The sequence below is a fragment of the Colletes gigas genome, unplaced genomic scaffold, assembly GCF_013123115.1.
Source record: "Colletes gigas isolate AHSC1104 unplaced genomic scaffold, ASM1312311v1 Colletes_gigas_Sc00023, whole genome shotgun sequence".
Lineage (NCBI taxonomy): Eukaryota > Metazoa > Arthropoda > Insecta > Hymenoptera > Colletidae > Colletes > Colletes gigas.
In genome coordinates, this window is record NW_025106652.1 from 324,187 (window position 1) to 343,732 (window position 19,546).

The window sequence follows — 19,546 nt, forward strand, 5'->3', positions numbered from 1 at the left end:
TAGTTCTGCGAATGTATATTGAAATCGTCAATGATACACATCAGTGGAGCTACAGATCCGATCCTCGGTTCGGTTTCATCGCTCGTTGTCTGACAGTGATGGGAAAGAACATCTTGCTCCCATTTAATGGATAGTAAGTATGAGTACGGTGTAAAACACTAATCTTCTATATTTATAGCAACAACTGTACAAGTGCCGACCACATCGATACCCTCGATATTATCGTTATGTTCACACCTTAACAAAAATGGCGGAAGGAACTACGCTGTTCAGAGACCCCTGAACGCTTTTCACGATCGTCACCACTTCGAGACCGATTGTCCTCCTCGTTGTTCGCACTTTCGTTGGAAAATATCACGAATCAAGACGTCCAAGCTCAAAACTACGCAGGAAATTTCGCCGATACTCTGCCCGATAAGATTATACGATTCTGCTGAATCGAAATTAGGTCTGAACTTCGAGTTTACTTTCGTAACTCGAAAGTTTATCGTTTCCTTCGACGTTCTTTCAATTTTTTACAACTTTTCGTGCACCGTTTTGGAATAAGCTTCGATTTTAGACGTCTTTGTCATCGGCTACGGATCTGTTAGCTATTTTCTCTTGGAACGGTCGACGAGAAACGTCGGACGGTATGTAAATATCAGCGTTTCTAGGTTTTGGGACGAACAATTGGAACTTGGAAAGGAGGGTGTTAAGAAATGCCCATTTTTGGCATCGACTGGAAATGAAAAATTCATGCAGGATCTTTTAGAGTGTTTCTCAAGGAACAAAAAATGTCTTTATCACTTTCCCGAGAAACGATGGGAAAGTTGTCAAAAATACGTTTAAAGTATGAATGTGATGATAATGGAACTAACGTATATTTTACATTTCGTCGTCTTCTTCTTCGGATATCGAACTGCCCTCGAAATATTTAACGACTTTTTATACGTCCTGCGATTACTTCAACAGTATATTGATATTTTGTAATGAATTTCGATTCATTAACTTGTTCAACTGTTAGTGGTTTCCGAGTTTCCACTACAGAGTATCGAAAGCCACGATCCGCAAGGAAATTATCATCCGGTTCAAAGTATCTTAATCGACAGTATCGAAGCGTCTTAAAAATGATTAATAAGAATCATTAATTGAAACTAATAAATCTTACTGACTATTAAATTAACGGACAAATGAATTAAGGGTAGTAACCAATTAACGCCATTTTACTTAAAACGAAACTGCATTCACGACACTCAAATAGTTTAAAATACTTTGTATATGTACTAATTGATAAAAGTAAAACCGCACTGGAAGCCATACTTGCACATTCATGTGGATGCAAAGTCGGAGCACGCGTTGTTGGGTGCTGTTCCCATGTAGCCATGATTATATGGTACTTTGGATTTGCTCGATTTCATGCTTCTATTCATCTGCCTGCTGAGTTCCTTACTACGTATTTCGAAGACGGTTCGATATCCGAAGAAGAAGACGACGGAATGTAGAATATACGTAAGTTACGTTATCATAACATTCATACTTTGAACGTATTTTTGTCAACTTTCCCATCGTTTCTCGGGAAAGTGATAAGGACATTTTTTGTTCCTTGGGAGACACTCTAAAAGATCCTGCATGAATTTTTCATTTCCGGGCGATGCCAAAAATGGGCATTTCTTAACACCCTCCTTTCTAGCACCGGTACCGTCGATCAAAAAAAATTGGGGTATCTAATTCTATAAATAAATAAAGAAAAGAACGGAATAAAAGTAAAAACTTACAGACACCGCCAAAATAAATTAAACAGTCTCTCGTTTATCACTGCGACGGAACATTTTCGTAGTGGACGAAGGCTGCAACACAAAAATGAAGTAAAACGATAAGAATGTTTGTCTATTTCAAAAGTAATCTCAGCAAAATTTCCTATACGATCGTTTCAAATTGCCAGGCTACGACCGAAAGTAGGGATAGGATCAAGTATTACGGAGAACCCGGGTCAAATCCGACCCTAAGTGCTTCCATAGCAAGAAGACTCGCAAATTTATATTGCCTGTTTATTTATATTCGAGAGGGAAATGTGTTTGTTATCATTCCGTCTCGCTTACTCGATATTTTCATCGACTCTGCTTACTCCGACGATAAATAATAAAAAACGGTCACTTGTTGAAGAACGAACTGTGACGTACGACCATCGAACTTAGCGTATCAATCATGTTCAAGAGTAGTAGATAAAAAAAAACTGATGTATCGCCGATATCACGGTTCGTTATATTTTTATTTCGGGTCGAGCTTTTCTATTACTCAATTATAAGTCAATATAATGCTAATAACGAAGATGGAGAACGAAGGTACAATATTACATTGCGGCGATGTTGAACCTCAACTTTAAGATACGAATTTTTCTTGATCCTATCCCAGGTCGAAGAAATTAGACAGTGCTGATAAACGACCCCCACGAGGAACCAAGTGTCCTCTGAACAGCATTTCCGTTCGAAGTACACGACATACTTTCTCTCTATATTTACACGATTCCGCCGGGATGGAGTAGTTTCGTCAGGACGATTAGTAGAGGTTCGCGGTTTTCAGAGGCAACGGGTCCAATAGATAAGGTGGTAGTGCGGTGGAGAAGGGCCTCGGACTGCAGGAACCCCATGCACCACCACCGCCGTTGCTACCCCGCGTGCTGGGCGAGCTGCCATCCGCGGAGCCATCCGTCGTGTGCTTCACGCTCACCAAATTCGGATTCGTAATTGGTTTCACCTCGTTCGAGGACAAGACGCTGTTCGAGCCACCGGGTGGCGTCGCTGGACTTCTCGGTGAACGACCCTCCGCCTTCACGTTGCTCGCCACAGGGCTGGAAGCCCCGCTGTCCACACCGATCCCGCTCTGGGAGTTGGACTTCTGCTGAGCGAGCCTCTCCATCTTTCGAAATTTCGCGCGTCGGTTCTGGAACCACACCTGCAACAGTAAACATTGAACCTTTAGCATCGAGAAATGCTGTACTCTGCGCAGAAACGTGAGCCTTTTTCCCTGTAAAGCAAATTCCCTGATGCAATCGATATTTGGGCGATGAACATTCTAAAGATAGAAATCTGTAATAATATGCAACAGACGAACGTTATGTTGACAATATAGAACTGTTAAGGCCAAGATATTTCTGTAACCCCTATCTATATCGAGCAAACTTTTTCCTATACTTAAATGGAGAATAAGGAAACAGCATCAACTGGATCTACCTTACGAGGGTTAACGTTTAAGAATTGTAAGTCGAGAATAATTTCCATCCCGTCCCAGCGAGTCTCCGAATCATTGGAAACGAACGAATCGCGGAGGAAAATACTTTTACAGGACGTCTCTGTAAGAGCTGACGAGAGCAACCACTTGTAAAAACGATGATAGACAGCGTGCAGAGCTGGTCGGGATCCCTCTGGCTCGTCAGAGCGAAACGGCGGCAGCCAGGGCTCGTAATTGGCTCTAGTTGGCCAAATGAAATATTTAACGAATAAAATAAACGGAAAGCGGCGGTGACCTGCATGTTAAAGTAGCGGATTTATTTGCTTTACCGTTTATCTGACCAGCAAAGCCACCCTCACCCCTTGTGTCCCGCCGTTATCTCGCTCCTCTTCTCGTCCTCGTCTCTCTCCCTTGTTCGTTCCTCGACGTGTGTGCACGTGGGATCCCACCCCTAGATTTTCCAGGGGCGGCTACGTTCCAGGTTTCGTAGAACGGGGCTGAGTGGCAGCGGCCGTGAAAGAGGGGGAAAGGGGTGGATTCAGAGAGTCAGGGGCGCGGGACACCATGATGAACGTGATTGCCCTTTCCGGACGGCAAACACTGCTATTGGATTTTTATCAGTCGCCGTTGCTCGCTGAACGCGCAGAACGGACGCTGTTCGAGAAATTCCAGAAACGAACTCGACGAACGTCCAAAATGCTCCAAGCTGCCCCCCTCGCCCTCTCTCTTTCTCTCTCTGTTCCAGGGATTAATCGGTCGATGATTTTATAAACCCTCTGTCCGGGGGAATTTATACACAAACGCTGGTATTTTGAATTTTCGACGGTGCGAGATTCTCTCTAGCGAACTATCACATACTGTCAAACAGGTTCCAGCATTCGACAATAATTTACAATTAAATAAATAATTTTGTTATTATCTCGTATACTTTATACAACCGTACCTTACGATATCTAATTAGTAAGTTTCTATAAAAGTACTTAAAACATGGACGTGTAAAGTGAACAACAACTGAAAATATATTCTGGATTTAACAGACATTAATTTTAATCCTCCCCATCCTTGCAGTTTGGGAAAAATTGTATTTTTTATCGAATAAAGCGCAAGGACTTCCGGTTTAATCCGACCCTATATGCAGACCGAATATTATTCAGTCTTTGAAGCACAAGATTTCGACGAGAATTGCTTGGACAAACAGACCAGAATGGGCGCTGAGGAATTCCCTATCGGATCGAATAAAAGGTTAACAAACGTAGTGTCGTACCCGTCGGCGATGTAATAAAATTACGTCATCGTCGACCAAAAACTATGTAACACATGCAGAAGCCGCCAGTACGCGGCCAGTGACAACACTAATAATTCGTATTTGGCCACGGACCAAACCCCGAAGAGATCGTAGCATGTGTGCCGTTGTTTGCCGAACGGACGACAACGACGGCGTGAATTAGGGAGACTACGTGCTGGCGTTAATGTTAAATAAATACAGTGCGCCTAAATAAAATGCAACGAGCCGCACTGACAGATGTCCGCCTCGTTTTGGATAAATATTTAAGCCTCGCTTCATACGCTCCGTTGCCTCGACGTTTCGCTTCAACCGTGCACGGTTCTTCCCGAATTTCCCTTCTGTCGCCCGATTCTGACATTTTTTTTATCGAATATTTGCGTTTGAAAAATAATCCCGCGTCGCTTCTATCGGCTCTGCAAAGTCTCGATGCGAGAAATGAAACGGATTTCGACGCGCAACCTACTCGACGATTATTACATTAGATGGAATTATTCAAAATAATTTGATAAATTCATTCGGTTCGAAAATTCAACTGGATTACTTTCCACGTTGATTGCCTTCAAAGTTTAAACCGAGCAAACGTATTGAAATAACTTCTGTGCAATTCAATGTATTCCAGATAAAGGGTGTTACCGGATCGTTGAAGGGAAATCAAGAATAAAATACGCAAGCGCGAAAGACTAATGTTAGAAATAATCGCTGAATACATTGAAATGAATATTGCACGGCGAATTGAGAGTAAAAGCAATCACGGGTAAGAACTAGCGACGGATCCAACAGGGTAACTTTCCCTTGTGGTTAGAACTTCCGACTCAACACTGATGAAAATTACTTCCTCCGATGGTTTTTATAGAGATAATACTTTACGTCCTCGAAGGGTGGGAAATAGAATAAAACGAGAGAGCTCTCCTCCGGTCTTTTGCATCCGAAGGAATCGATGAATTTTTACAATCGTTTTGTTCAAAGTAAAGAACAGCAAAATTTTAGGGTCTAATAGGGATTACATTGTCAATGTACTGAGGTGTATTGTTAGGAAAGTTGCTTGCGTTTCGCTGTTCTTGGAGGGAGGAATACTTTTGGGGTTAGCGTAACTGTTTCGTCGAGCAAACCCGAAAGCTTATGGACCGAACATTAGGAATTCTGGTGTGGTAGGAACATCGGGTTCGAGCCGTATTTACTCGTTCGATTAACCCCGCGATTGTGACTCGTCGTGATTTCCTCCTTCTGGACCAGTTAACCGAGGATTTCGTATTGCTATTCAGCCCTTAGGGCGTCTTCGTCCGACTACAACGACGAAAGTTCAATCCCAACAACATCGTGCGCTTCTGGATTTTTCTAAATGCTCTACAAACAGTGCCAAAGTGGCTACGAATTTTATTTATTATCAATATAAACGATAGGAAGCATATCCATACGATCAATGAATTTTGTGCATTAAAAAAACATTGAATTACTATATTTTCTAACAGAATATCAAAGCTCGATAATTTAATAAATAAGTTGTTGTTTTCGTTCGAATATTTTGAAATTGTAATATTTGGCACAATAAACGTTTTAAATAATTTCATAAGCCTTCGTCGACTATAAATTTGAAAAAATAGTCGAGAATAGCGAGATTTACACGACAGTCTCAAGTTTCTTCGGGATTTGGAAACCACGGTTACAAATTCTATTAAAAACGAACGAACTTTTCGTTCAACCGAATAAACACACTATTGAAACGCTGGCCAATAATTCATCGTGCATTCGCAGATCCCGTGTCCCGCGCTATCATCCCGTTCATCGTGGACACCAAAGTGGAATAGAGAGCCATTGACATCGAATCGTCACGGTTCTGGTCAGACACGAAAGTGGATACACAGTTAATGAGACCTGTCTAAGCGATTTATTCGTCAGGCACTGTGGCATTGGTCCGACCGACGGATGCATCTCTTAATCAAGATTTCGACTGCAGAGCCATGCGTTTCCGCCCCGAACTTATTTGGCTAATTGAAGAAGGCGATCCAGATGCGGCTGAGAGTGTCGCAGTGGCCATCGGTTGTAATCCCATTACACCGCGTCTGATTTGATGGTCTTAATGAATCCTTCATTGCTAACAGCTTTGCTCTTCGAACCCAGAGCGGATAGCTTATCGAGACGTTTTATTTTGATACGGAAATTTAGATCTTTTTCAAACCAATATGTAAATTTAATCGTTTGTTACCGAGAAATAATCCGAATAAAATTGATAATAATTTTGAAACGAGCAACCATTCGTCTAATTGATCGACGAATCGCGCCTGGCGTTACGGTAATTCGCCTCGATTATTGGATTCTGCGATATTGATAGGAACGTTTTCGGATACATCCTTATAACTCGCTTAATGCGACGCATCGAGAGAATCTTGGACGTGCTATGAATGTTTGAAGTGGTTCAGCATGCTCGAGCATGCGAGGCGAATCCTTCATTCTGATCGCGCGTCGCGTCTCTTGAACGTATTGCACCGAAGATTGATCAATAGTTGGGCGAAATTTTAGTCGAACAAAACCAATAAAACCAATGTAAAACAATTTCTTCCCGAGCAAACGATCCGAAAGTTCTTATCCGTTCCTTGCGAAATCTTTCGTTTTATAATTGGAGTTTTCATTTCTGTTTCACGAATAACAGATAACTATATTTCTCATAATTCATTCAGTTTTGGAGCACATGGAGCACTTAAGTTAGAACTTGAAACGAAAAGGAGCAAATTCCCGACTCGTTGCACCCGTCCTTCCGAGCAAAATATATCGTTTCGTGTCTTAAGTTAAAACTAAACAACTGTACACAAAAGAAAAATGTAATCATTTTCGATGTTGCTACATTTCCTATAACTTTCGATTCATCGTTATTCAGAAGCGAAAGAGTTTAGAAAGATTCCAAGTATTGGCCTGTTTCTCGACCCCAAAATCCAAATGGACCTCTCTAACCGTTACTGTTCGCATAACCAGCACAAGTATTCGGGAACGACCATTAAAGAAGTTCAAGCGTAAACGCGGAATTGCTCTGCGCCACACGCTTCTGGATGTTTGCAGCTCCCGACGTCGTTCTCGGTGGATGATACCCAGCAGGACAGTTTTTAATCACCGTAAGTGGATCTACATAGAGTTCGCAATTACCAGGGCACACTCCAGGCATGGGCCCCTTGTGTATCAGCCCACCCTCGGCCCGCCAGCCACCGAAGCACTGCGAGCACCAGAACCGAGCCAACTCGAATGTTTTCCCCATTTCATCCCTCCGTGGAAGTAGCAGCCCCTTCTTCCGACCGCCGTTACCCTCTTCTCCTCTCCAGTCGTCTCGCCTTTCCATCCAGAATCCTTCTTCAAGAGTGTTATTGCCCATTTTTGTTCCGCCATGCCCGGTGCGCCTTCCTGATCTTTGCTTCCTCCTTCCTACATTTTTCTTCCTATTCCTGCCAGAGGACCAAATATGAAAACGCGCTTCTTTGGACGATCGTATCTTGAACTGTACCTACGTATACATATGTAGACAATTGCAGATACTACCCTATTGATCAAATATCTATTATCCGAATTGCTATCGTTTCGAACGATTTTATGCGTCAACGGAAGCCCATTCTATTTCTCCTCGTAATTTGTAACCGTAGGGCAGTGTTAAAATTATTTTTCGAGTAGAGAAAAATTCGACGGTCCCCAGTATAAACGTGCTCCTGTTATCTTCTCTTCGAGTTTCTGCATTCCCTGTGTGTGCCTTTTCTCCTTCGTTCACCTTTATTTTCCTTAGTTTCCCGCTGGTGTGCCGTGCGTCCTGTCCTTTCTCACCGCCGGAGACCCTTCGTCAGAACTGTCCCCGTCCCCCGATCACCCTCTATCAAATTGACCTCTCGTTTCTCATGGCGGTGCGCGACTGTATTCCACCGGGAGAAAGAAACTCGTGTTGATTTTCCGGGAGCTCTCCCAAGGCTGTCTGTTTCTAAATTGCTCGTTCCATGCCGGCTACCCTCGTCCCTTTGTTGCGCCTACGCCAGTGCGATTGGACGCACCAGGAACGTCTTGCCCAATGGAAACGAAAATTTGATCAAATTCATGGGTGCAAATTGTGCACGCTGAAGAGGCCAATTTAAAAAATAAACGGAAGGATAGAAAAACGACGTTGCTGGAATACGGAGAAAGTTTGTCGATATCTCGACTGATAGCTTTAATTAGCGAATAATAACTAAATATTTGATATTCCCTGAATAATTCGCCTACTTTCCCAACTAGGAATAATACCTAAATATTAGTAGCGGAACTAGAGAAGCTCGGCGGGAGGAACAAAAGAATCCCAGCTCTGAAAACAATAAATAGACATAAAATAACAATACAGTATAATTCCGATTATCCGGCATACTCGGGACTGTGGCAATGCCAGATAATTGGGCTATACCTACATATGAAGTGATAAAAACGAGGAATTGGACTATTTTTACAGAGTTTTCCTCACTTTACGGGGATAAGGAACAATTTTTCGAACATTCTTGGAGTTTCTACATATTTTTCATCAAAATACGCGTTGTTTGCACTTTGAAACATTAAAATCCTTCAATCTGTTCAGAAGTTATAACGTTTTGAACATACAAATGAATTTTCAGTAGAATATTATTTCATGGTCAGACATTAAATTTTCGGTAATTAATTTTTTTCTCGAAACTGCGTAAGATTTTGGGGGTATGTCAATTCACCAAAAATACTTGTATTTGACCTCCGCAGCCAAAAATTTTTCCAGAACGATTTGAAACTTTTCAATTTTGCCAAAAAATTTCAACACCTACTCGAATTTTGTTCTAGAAAATAGTTCGGATTTCGGGGTATGTGTATTCACCAAAAATGGTTATAATTGACCCGCGCAACTACAAATAATTTTTTCAAAACTATGTGAAATTTTTTTTTTTCACCGAAAAATTTAGGCATCTACCCCCTAAAGTTTTCGAAGAATCTCTTAAAACAATTAAAATTCAGACAGCAGATAATTTTAGTAAATACTAAGGGGATCGAGCCCCCCTTGTGGATACAGCCTGTACACGCCATTGCTAAATAGCGAAAGATCAAAGTTCGCGTGTACTTGGAACTTCCTAGCCCATAACGTTGCATTCCACCGTCGTCCACGACTCCCAAGTCGCTCCTAATGATTCTAGTATTGAATTAAACGCGTTCGCCCAGATCGTTCCACTTCTTTCAATTGGATCCAGACCCTTGCAACCTAAACCACCGGTTTCCCGAGTGTCGGTCCACAAGAGCAACCACCCTGACTGTTCACCCTCGTCCCGACGTAATTCCTGACGGTCCCGACGATGACACCCGGGGTGCAGTCTGTCGCGTGGCGACACGTTTCGTTGTTCTGAGTCACATGTCGTTCCGTATGAATTACAACTCCATTAACGTTCTAGGCAACCTGCGAGCATGCATAATGCCGACGAATCGAGCGGATGAGCCGCGCGGGCCAAGATGTTGATTTATGGGGGAAGGTCGCGAGCCGTTCAGAAACTCAGCGTCTTTCGTCGAAGGGAGGCTCTGCGCCAAATTGATTAAGTTTTTAGTCCGCCAGTCGCGGGAACTGTTATTTGCTTTTCCTTCGACAAAGATGGCGGCGTTCTTCTGTTTTTTTTCCCCTCGTCGTGAGGTTCCAAGAACGATGTTCGACCGGAAACGAGCGACAGAACTTTCGTTTCGTGTGCTTCGAAAAATGAAAGCTTTGCTGAGAAATTTTTAAATTTAACATTTTATAAATATTAAAATATTATCTCTGCACAGTTTGATCGTTAACCCCGTCGACGTGCGATTTCATTGCAAGTAATATTTCAAACGTATTCTATTTAATATTGTTTACATTCATACAATGCTCATATTTAATATTGTTTACATTCGTACAATGCTCATAAAATAAGAATAGACTTGTTTTAACATAATTAATTTTAATATAAACGTGCAAATATAAATTGTATCAATTTGGATATCTCATTGGTATTATGGTAAATGTCAGAGAATAAATTTTCATCGTGATTCGCCTAACCCTGGACACCCCTATATTCTTATTATTGTCTTTGCTAATTAATTAACGTATCTTCAGGAATCGGAGAAATTTAATAAAGATATGCGTGTAACTTTCAAGGTATTCCAGGGATGGATCTAAATACACGAATTAGGGGAAATTCGAACTGACAAAGGACTACCCTTCGTCAGGGCGAACCTCCTTGGAAATGGCGGTCGCCCCGTGATGCCGCAAACTACTAGAAAATTGATAGTAACTTCGTGCTTAATTATCAAATGCACATACACGTTCGCTCTCATGGTTTCAAGATCAGCTACGTCAGAACGTTTAGTCACGTGTAATGGAAATTTTCGATTCTTTTTGCTTCTCGGTGTATTTTTTTTTAAATATACATTACTACGGCAAAGTTGAACACTTGCATTTATTAATTTACATCGCAACTTCAACGATAGAAAGTTCGATCACAGTTACAATCGAAAGATAATTAAGCCTGTTGATTTCGGGCATATTTTTCATTCCGGCTATCGACGAAATTACATTTTCCGTATAACGCAATTTCGCGCGTTTTCAGAATATGTTACAGGGCTACAGCCGATTAGTGTTAGCGGCAATAAAATACCCAGCTATAACTGCATTTACGAGCAGGCAATAAGCGTCAAAAGTAAACAGCCTGTTTCGCAATTAGGGAAATACAGACAGCGTGACATTAAAGTCGTGCACGACGGTAGATTGAAATTTTCGTTCTCAAAATATTGAATATAAATCGCATCATTACGCAAACGATGAAGTAGATTTTTCTACGTGTAAATTTAGTTATTCGTGGTGGAAAAATAAGAGTTTCAAATTCTCGAGGACAAGATAAAAGTTATATTTGTGTCTTTGAGTATCGTTAAAAAAACAATAAGAACAACGAGTGCTGGATGACAGTTTCATAGACTTACCGGCGGCGCCTAGAATTATTCGTCGTCTGATGGAAATCATTTAATGCAGTCATCTTGCAGAATCTCATTCACGCTGTCAACGTATAACCGTACGGGTAATCCTGTCAGTTCGAAGCTGCAATAAATTTAATCTTACTCCGAGCACGGTGTACTATACCGTCGCGCGGCTGCCGTTTCACAGGTGGATTAATATAACGCCTGTGATTGGCAATCACGATTATTATTACACGAGATCAGGATTAAGAAAGACGCCGTTGGTCCCTGACCCATTCCAATGTCTATCGAACCCGCCTATTTTTGGATCCGGAACAGACACCTGCCCGAAGCGTGCATCGCCAGAGGGATTCTTATATTCATGATGCATCCATCGAGTATAAGAGAGAAATAGAAAAATAGGCGGAAATCGTACGCTTTGAGTTTATTTGTCTTGAAAACCGTGGCAGCGGGAAGCGTTATTTTTTTCGTTAAGAAGATTGGAAAATCAACCGACGACGTTCAAAATGAAAAAGATATGATACGTAAAATAATTTTCTTCTTATTCGGAAGACTAAAATACTAAACATCGCAGGAAACGATCAAACGTTCATTGGAAGTTCATTTATCTTCGAATGATTTCGAAGGACTGTGCAAATTATATATCTTTTAGCTAAAGAAGCTACGCGTTCGTGCAAGATTTGACGACTGTGCAAATTATATATCTTTTAGCTAAAGAAGCTACGCGTTCGTGCTAAGCAGGATAAATAACATAATCTGATATAGAAAGGCAGATAATTGTCTAAAAGAGGTCAGAATTCGGACGCGAATTTTTGTAGCTCCGACAGCTGATAAGTGCAACCTCGAAAATACAAAATTCGTTGATTAGGTCATAAATTTCACGCGTTCGATTTGTCCTGCCGCAAGAGGAAGTCCTAAATCTCCTACGTTTCACGCAAGAAGTTCAAGTTAATCCGTCAGAGGTATTAGACGGTGTAATCCATCAACCCGCGACTTCCAGGTAACCGTGAAAACGAAAACGAGGCTCGTAATGCAATTACATAGCATGCTTTCCGCCATCGCCCTTGTCCCTCCGTTTCGACCCTCCATTTTACGCGACGCCAGAGGGAGGACCTCGAAGTAAGAGCAAACGAAAGAAAAGACTCGCTCCTTCCAATCGAACTTTCGCAATCAGTGAAAAATAAATTTGTTAAATTCGTTAAAAATTTGGCATCCGTGCTTTTTGCAGCGCCCCACGGCCGGTGAAAAAGAAACGAAACGGTTTTTTAAAACAATGTTAAGTGAAATTAGAGAAAGAATTAATATAACGTGATGATCCAGTGCTAAAACGCGCATTTCGCTCGTAACGTTAAGGAATCTCATTTCTGGGTAATTTTAACAAATGAACCGAATATAAGGGATGAAAAGGATTCCCCTAGGGTCCCCTGATTATTTTCAACAGCCAACTTTCGCTTCGACTTCTTGGACGTACACTGATATTAACTTCGATGGTTATTCGAAACCAGGCGGAAATAAAAGACTGTAGGTTTACTAACTTGAACTCTGGCTTCCGTCAAGTCGATCTTTATGGCGATTTCCTCTCTGGTGTAAATATCCGGATAGTGAGTCTCTTGGAAGGCACGCTCTAACTCTTTGAGCTGAGCGGACGTGAAGGTAGTTCGTATCCGACGCTGTTTCCTCTTCTCCGCTAGGCCATCGTGTCCAGAATATGCCTTGTAGCCTAGACCGTCTGAAAATTCAAAGAATGGAAACGACGGTTTATTAAAACTGTTCATAACGAATTCAGTTTACGATGTCCAGCTGAACATTGCCTTAAACTGTTATTTAAAGTATTATTCGTCTTAATACAGTATTAACCGTCCTTAAAGTATTATTACTGACGTCTTTCAATAAATAAACGATCCCTTGGGAACTTATCAACAGTCACGAATTTAAACCTTCGCAATCAGCTGTTAATTTTTAAATAATGTCTCTGGTGTCACGTTCACGGTCGGGTTCAGTCTTTTCAAAATTGTTGATACCAAAATAGATAACGTTACCGAAAATTGCAAATGTAATTGCATCAAATCTTCCACGAATAGTGTCCTTTGTTAAATGAATAATTAACGCGTCAACAGTTTAAGATTGGAGCCTCCTTTTGTCCCCCTAAAACAGAGTGTTCCAGCACTCTGGTACGAATCTTCATCATCAACCAACTGTTACGTGTCTATGATAAATCCTTCGACTATGACTGCCTCCAGATCTTAGAGTCTAGATCCTCCGGAAGTGTAATGCGAGTTAGTTGATAAAGCGTTGAGGGAATCTCTGTCGGATCGGTTCGTAAGGAACGTCGGGTTACAACAGTCTTTGGAGGATGCTGTGCCGTGCAGAAGGGAGCTTATAGATGATAGAATATAGGTGAGGATGGCTGGGATAGCGAGCAACGTAACCATAGCAATGAGTGACTGAAGGGAAGGAGGGAGAGAAAGAGTGCGGCACGGTTGAAGACGGATAAAGAGAGGCATGGAAAAGCAAGAGCAGTTGAACAGAGCTGGGTACAGGGAAACGAACAAGTAAATGAGGGGGAGACCGAGAAAGAGTGACGAGGAGAGGCGAGAGACTGCGAGAGTCGGAAAGTGGAAGAGAGGGAAAGGGAGGACCGAGACACATCCATTGATTTTCAGTGCCATCTTGTCGTCGTTTCTGGAGGAAACACCGTGGGTAGGTTCGAGCATGGAGACGACTCGCGCCGCGACGAACCATCGCTGTAACTTTCCCCTGGGAAAATGAAGGACCACCCTCTTTTTTCCAGGGAAGACGATCTCCTTCGCCCCGCCCGCACACCCCTGTCAGCCTTGCAGCGTTTCGTCTTCTCCAATTGATTGTCTTTTCATAAATTCTACCGTCCTAACAATGGACACCGTTTAAGTTGCTTGTATACGAACAACAAATAGGAATTTGTTCAACCGCCTAACCAGATTGTCTGGGAACAATAATATGGTCGCTCGCTTACCCATTCGATTCTGGTGCTTTTCGACAGCTAGCATTTACTATTTAAAGAAAATTCTAGCAACCGGATACTCGAGTTTTGTAAAACCGAATACGTAGATCTTAGGTGAATTATAGTCTCGTGGATCTGAATTGTATGTTGCAAATGAACGAAAGTTTGGTCAAATATAAAAAAATGTTGGTAGTATGCAGGATCGACAAGTAGATGATACAATTGTCGATGGATGAAGGATTCATTTATCAAGCTGGTAATCTATCTTTTTGTTCCTCTGTCGAAGCAGTTTGTCAACATTTCTGTAAGCGTTCGTACTTCGGGATTGATAGAAATGTCTATCTTTAGGAATCAGCGTTTCAATGCAATGAAAGCATTAAAGATCGTGCTATTATTTCCAGTGAAAATAATGCGAAATAAATAAAGTTCTAACTATTTATATTTATATTAATGGCTGAAGTATTGCAAAATCAAACTCGATGTAAAATTTAGCGCGAGGATTAGTTGTGTGTGACTAACGTCCCACATAGTAAGTTCATAGAACATAAATTGCAATTGTACTGGTGACTCTTATAGTTTTTAATGTTAACGATTAGCAAAAGGAAAGTGGTGTTAAAAGAAGCTACTTAATGACTGATATACGAAAGAAAAATATTACTACATAGATGAATGACGGTAACTTCGTATAGACCACTTTTTTTTACATCAAATCTATTAATAATACGGAACGCGGATTTTGGATGAATCATTATTTAATAAAGTAGATCTAAATATAGAATATAATTCACATTTAATTTATATCAAAGCATGATAAAATCATTCGAGGTTTATACAAATTAAATTACAAGTATTCGAATCTACCGTCAACGCAATGTCTCACGAAAGTATCCCATTTTATTACAGTACAATGTTTTATTTAGATCAAAATAGACTTACTAAAACAGATCGTCGTTCGAGGATTAATCATTTAACAAACCGACCAAAAGCAATGAAATGATGACTGCGGGTAAAGTTACCAGAAGGGTACAAAGAATAAATGAAAGAACATTGAAAATATCATACTTGAATGCTCTGATTAAGAATAAGAAACAAAAACAAACCGTCCAAGGATGCATTAATAACTGAATCTCAAAGATGTTAGGGACACTCACTCTGCAAGTTAATGGCCGACGGAAAGATCGCGTGCCGATGAACTTCTTGAGATCTGGCAGCCATTACGGAGCAGGGGGTTGCATGGGCCCCGTGGTGAGCATGGGCATGAGAGTGGGAGGTGTGATGGGCCCCCAACGATGCGGTGCTTCCGGAACTCGTGGTGTCCGCGTTTCCCGGATAACCAGCTGCCCGTGCCGCGGTGTAACGATAAGCAGCCTGGCTCATTTGCGAGCATGAGCTCAAGTCCCCGTATCCACATTGCATTTCACTGGCGGCCAACGCACAGCTAGAGGCCTCGAAGCCCGCGGCGGCGGCCGCGGCCGCTTGGTTCAAATACGAGTAATTCATAGTCTCACTCGATGCACTTGGAAACTGGTGACCAACTGTGGCAGACTTTGCAAGCCCGTAGTCTTTGTCACGAACGTCAGAAGAGTATTAACGACGACGATAAGCACGGGTCACTTCGACAGTTCATCGAAAACTTGTCCGTCTGCTGTTGGTTCGAGGTCCTTTGTGTCCCAGTGTCCTTTATTTCGTGATGATATTTCTTGAATGATCCTCCTGATGTCACGCGTCAGCGTTGAATCGTCCTGTGTTGATAAACTGTGGGCAATACCAGGTTCTTCCGTTCACCTGTGCATCGTATGCCGAGGGATCTGTTCGCAGGTTCGATTAGATGGATCGTAAAAGACCCAAGAGTAAGCGGAGCCGTTGGGTTCGGAGCGCGCGAGCGCTGGCGCGCTCCTACGGGCCCTCGGCCGCGACGTTCCTTCAGGCCCCCAGCAGTACGCGGGTTTCTTTCGACGAAATCACGGATAATCGGAGCCGGTATAAAGGCGGAAGAGGCCGCCGAGCAGCGTCACGTAATTCTATGGTCGCGTACGAAAGCGCGAGGGACGGGCGCCAGGCCACCTCCTCGATAGCGGCTTATGACGCGTAATCGGATCAGCGATATCAAATTATTGCGATTATACCGCGGATAGAAAGAAGTTTTTCGGCCCGCTTAAGAGAGCCCGAGACGACCGACTGGTGGGTCTCCTCAAAATCAAATGATAAGCTTAATTCAATAATCGAGAGAGAGGGTGCACCGCGGGGGTGTGGCCGGATGCCTGTTACGGTGAAACGGGTTTGGTCACTGTCTGCCGCTTTCTGGATTCTGATTCGCTGAACCCCGTACCACCCCCCGGCCGAGAGCGAGAAGAGTCGCCGCCCTCGGAGCCTCTGTGTTCATCCCCGTCCGTGTGCCACCCCCGGTTCGTCGGACGACCTCTCCCCAACAGCCATCAGCCCGAATGAACGCTATCATTCGATGATGCTACCCCTCTACTGGTCTCGATTTTACGATCGATTCCGGGGTAGGCCGCTTCCGCTGGACACGAGAACCACGGTTCAAGCATATCGAGTAACCCTCGATGTATTTACGCCCGCGTCCTCTGCGGTTGTCTTGATACAATGAGAACTGGGATACTTACACACGTAACAGCGTAGATGCTAGAATGTCATTAATACGATTATTAATACTTGATTACTAATGCAAGAAATGCTAGTCCGTACCACCAACTTGTATCGTCGGATTTCTCGTCCATAACTTTTCCTTGGGGGAAGCAGACATCCGTAAGTTCGTTCAAAGAGATTCAACTTTGACGTAGAGGTAGAGGATGAGGTAGAAATGTGGAATATCCATTGTATTTTTTCACCCAGAGAGTCTCAAAATAGCTAAAAACAAACGAATTTTATAAATACCTTCGAGGAAACTCAAAACAAATGTCACTATACTCTGGGTCTAACAGAACATTATTTTTTCAAGTTTTTCTAAATTGATGGGTTAGTAACAATGCTTTAAAGTGTCAATAATGCTATTATTCTCGTAAATGGCTATGCAATTATACATTTGTACACTTTTATGACCTCAATTATTTTTATCTCATTTTGTTCGTGTCATCTAAATAAATGATTGAACAATTTATTATATAGTTATACGAGAGTTGATTTATGACTAACATCTCCAATCCTATAAAATACATTTAAACCAAGAAAAATCCTGTATTTGATGGAAAAGGTTGACTTTTCAACATCTCTTTCAATTTTGGGTACGACCAGAAATCTGAATCACTTTATTATTTTTACTGCGATTTGAAATAAATTGAAGTTTTTCAAACTTAATGATGTAACTATGATTCCTTATTAGTTTTCTCGTCTTTTCGTGTTAATTTAATTAAAAAAAAAAATAAACTACTCCCTTTGTGATAGATTTCTAAAATCAGATGTTCCCTATTAGCCGCCTTTATCCTATCTACTTTGCCGAATAGTATAGTAAACATAAAATCGGTACAAAAGACACAGCGTCGTATTACTGAGCATAGGAAAACAATAATATTATCTAAGAATTAATACGGCACCTTTCGTGTTTTACTCAAAACGAAATAAATATTTAAGGGCACAAACATGAGGGATAACGGGAATATAGAGCACGAAGTATGATTTATCTCCGGAAAGAGAAATTACATGACTAAACATGACACGGGGCTGGCCTTACGTAGGTGGTAGGGACCTGTGCGACACTTGTTTCGCACTTGTTCTCACGAAAGGGCCACGATGAGAGCAGTCCTGGTGCTCGACCCTCTTCCCCGTGTCTCCTCCCAGGAGAATTCTCTTCCAGGGTACGCGGAACGTAGTGTGCCACACAATACCAAACCGCCTGTGGTGTGTATACTGAGAACACATAGGAACGTGCCCCCCAATGGCGTAGCCATGTCAATAATTCCTCCTAGCTCTAACGAACGACGTTCGAACTGATGCGAATATCTCTTAACATCTTCGTTAAGATTAGATTCTTCGTAAATAGACCATAAAGACTGAACAAAATACAAGAATAATATTAAAATTATTTGCTCGATTACCATTACTAAATATTCTGTCGGTCAGCAATCGATAATATGTATTAAATGAAATCAAAAACAATACTAACTCTTTGAAACTTTGAAATGTGTAAATAGCGTTTCGATAATGTCTATGATCGTATGAAAAATGTGAGACAACGATGATTAAACAGTTGGAAAAATAAGGGATCAAAGAATTGTCTCAAAGTCCGATAAGTACGCCAATGTGAATGATCGCAAACATGGACGCACGCGCGCACACGTGCACTCATGTAAACGGAGTTTCGTCTTTTATATCAATACAGTGAACGTCAACCCCCCTTAGCGGTCTGATACATATGTCCTTGATTTGTCCGGAGAATAATATTCTCCTGGAAAGTTGATTAAATATTGGTTAGTGATCTCGGACGCTCTTTACCCCCGCTGCGATTCCACCCCATCGACTCGAAGACCCATAGGAATACAATTTAATATTTTCACGTACGAAAGAAAACCGACTATTTTTCTTCCGATTTTCACATGCTGCTGTCACGGACGATGGTTTCCCCATTGCTTCCGCCTTTGTGAAAGGAATTGTTTTTCTCGTACGTATTCTTCGTCGTTGTGCCTGAAGTATGTTGAAATATAAAACATGCTAGTTATTGGAACGTACCTATTTTGGTAACTTTGTAGTTACGATTTATATTGAAAAATGTCTGCGAGAAACAACGTACTTTTCTCTGTGTATTCGCGAACACAACGTATTCGTCTAATTATAGCCACGTGATATGAAATAGACTAGTATTTCCGGTATAATGAGACAGAAAATATATTAACGCGGTAATTTACATTGCCTTCCACTAAAATGTAACCGAGGGCTGATTAAAATGGGTTGCAATTATTCGTTGGCTTTCGTACGACATTATTGCGTCGTATAATGCAGTTAATCGTATACGTCGCACATATTTTGTCCCGTTATTGTCTCCGTTGTGATATAATTTATTTTTATGTATCGAAAACAGCAGCAGAATAATTGTGTTGTTTGTTAAATTGGCAGCACATTCGACGTTACGCATCGATCGAATATTATTTCGAGCAATATATTTGAAATAACTCACCGGTTTC

General features: G+C 41.7%; 1 protein-coding gene across 1 annotated transcript; it reads right to left on the reverse strand.

Annotated features, from left to right (window-relative positions):
- Positions 1–1,461: 1,461 nt before the first annotated feature.
- Positions 1,462–15,911, reverse strand: LOC122401243 (homeobox protein ceh-17-like). The gene is made up of 3 exons (XM_043403248.1): positions 15,563–15,911; positions 12,967–13,160; positions 1,462–2,931 (listed from the first exon to the last, which is right to left on the reverse strand). Exons 1-3 carry the CDS (start codon positions 15,909–15,911, stop codon positions 2,536–2,538), a joined length of 939 nt encoding a protein of 312 aa, XP_043259183.1. The 3' UTR covers positions 1,462–2,535.
- Between the last annotated feature and the right edge of the window lie 3,635 nt (positions 15,912–19,546).

What these genes read in the sequence shown, in the direction of transcription:
- LOC122401243 (XM_043403248.1), bottom strand. Translation starts at nt 15,911, where the DNA reads ATGAATTACTCGTATTTGAACCAAGCGGCCGCGGCCGCCGCCGCGGGC. An exon ending in GTCGGCCATTAACTTGCAGA is followed by an intron (nt 13,161 to 15,562) that starts GTGAGTGTCCCT and finishes TTGAATTTTCAG; the next exon opens with ACGGTCTAGGCTACAAGGCA. An exon ending in TGACGGAAGCCAGAGTTCAA is followed by an intron (nt 2,932 to 12,966) that starts GTTAGTAAACCT and finishes TTACTGTTGCAG; the next exon opens with GTGTGGTTCCAGAACCGACG.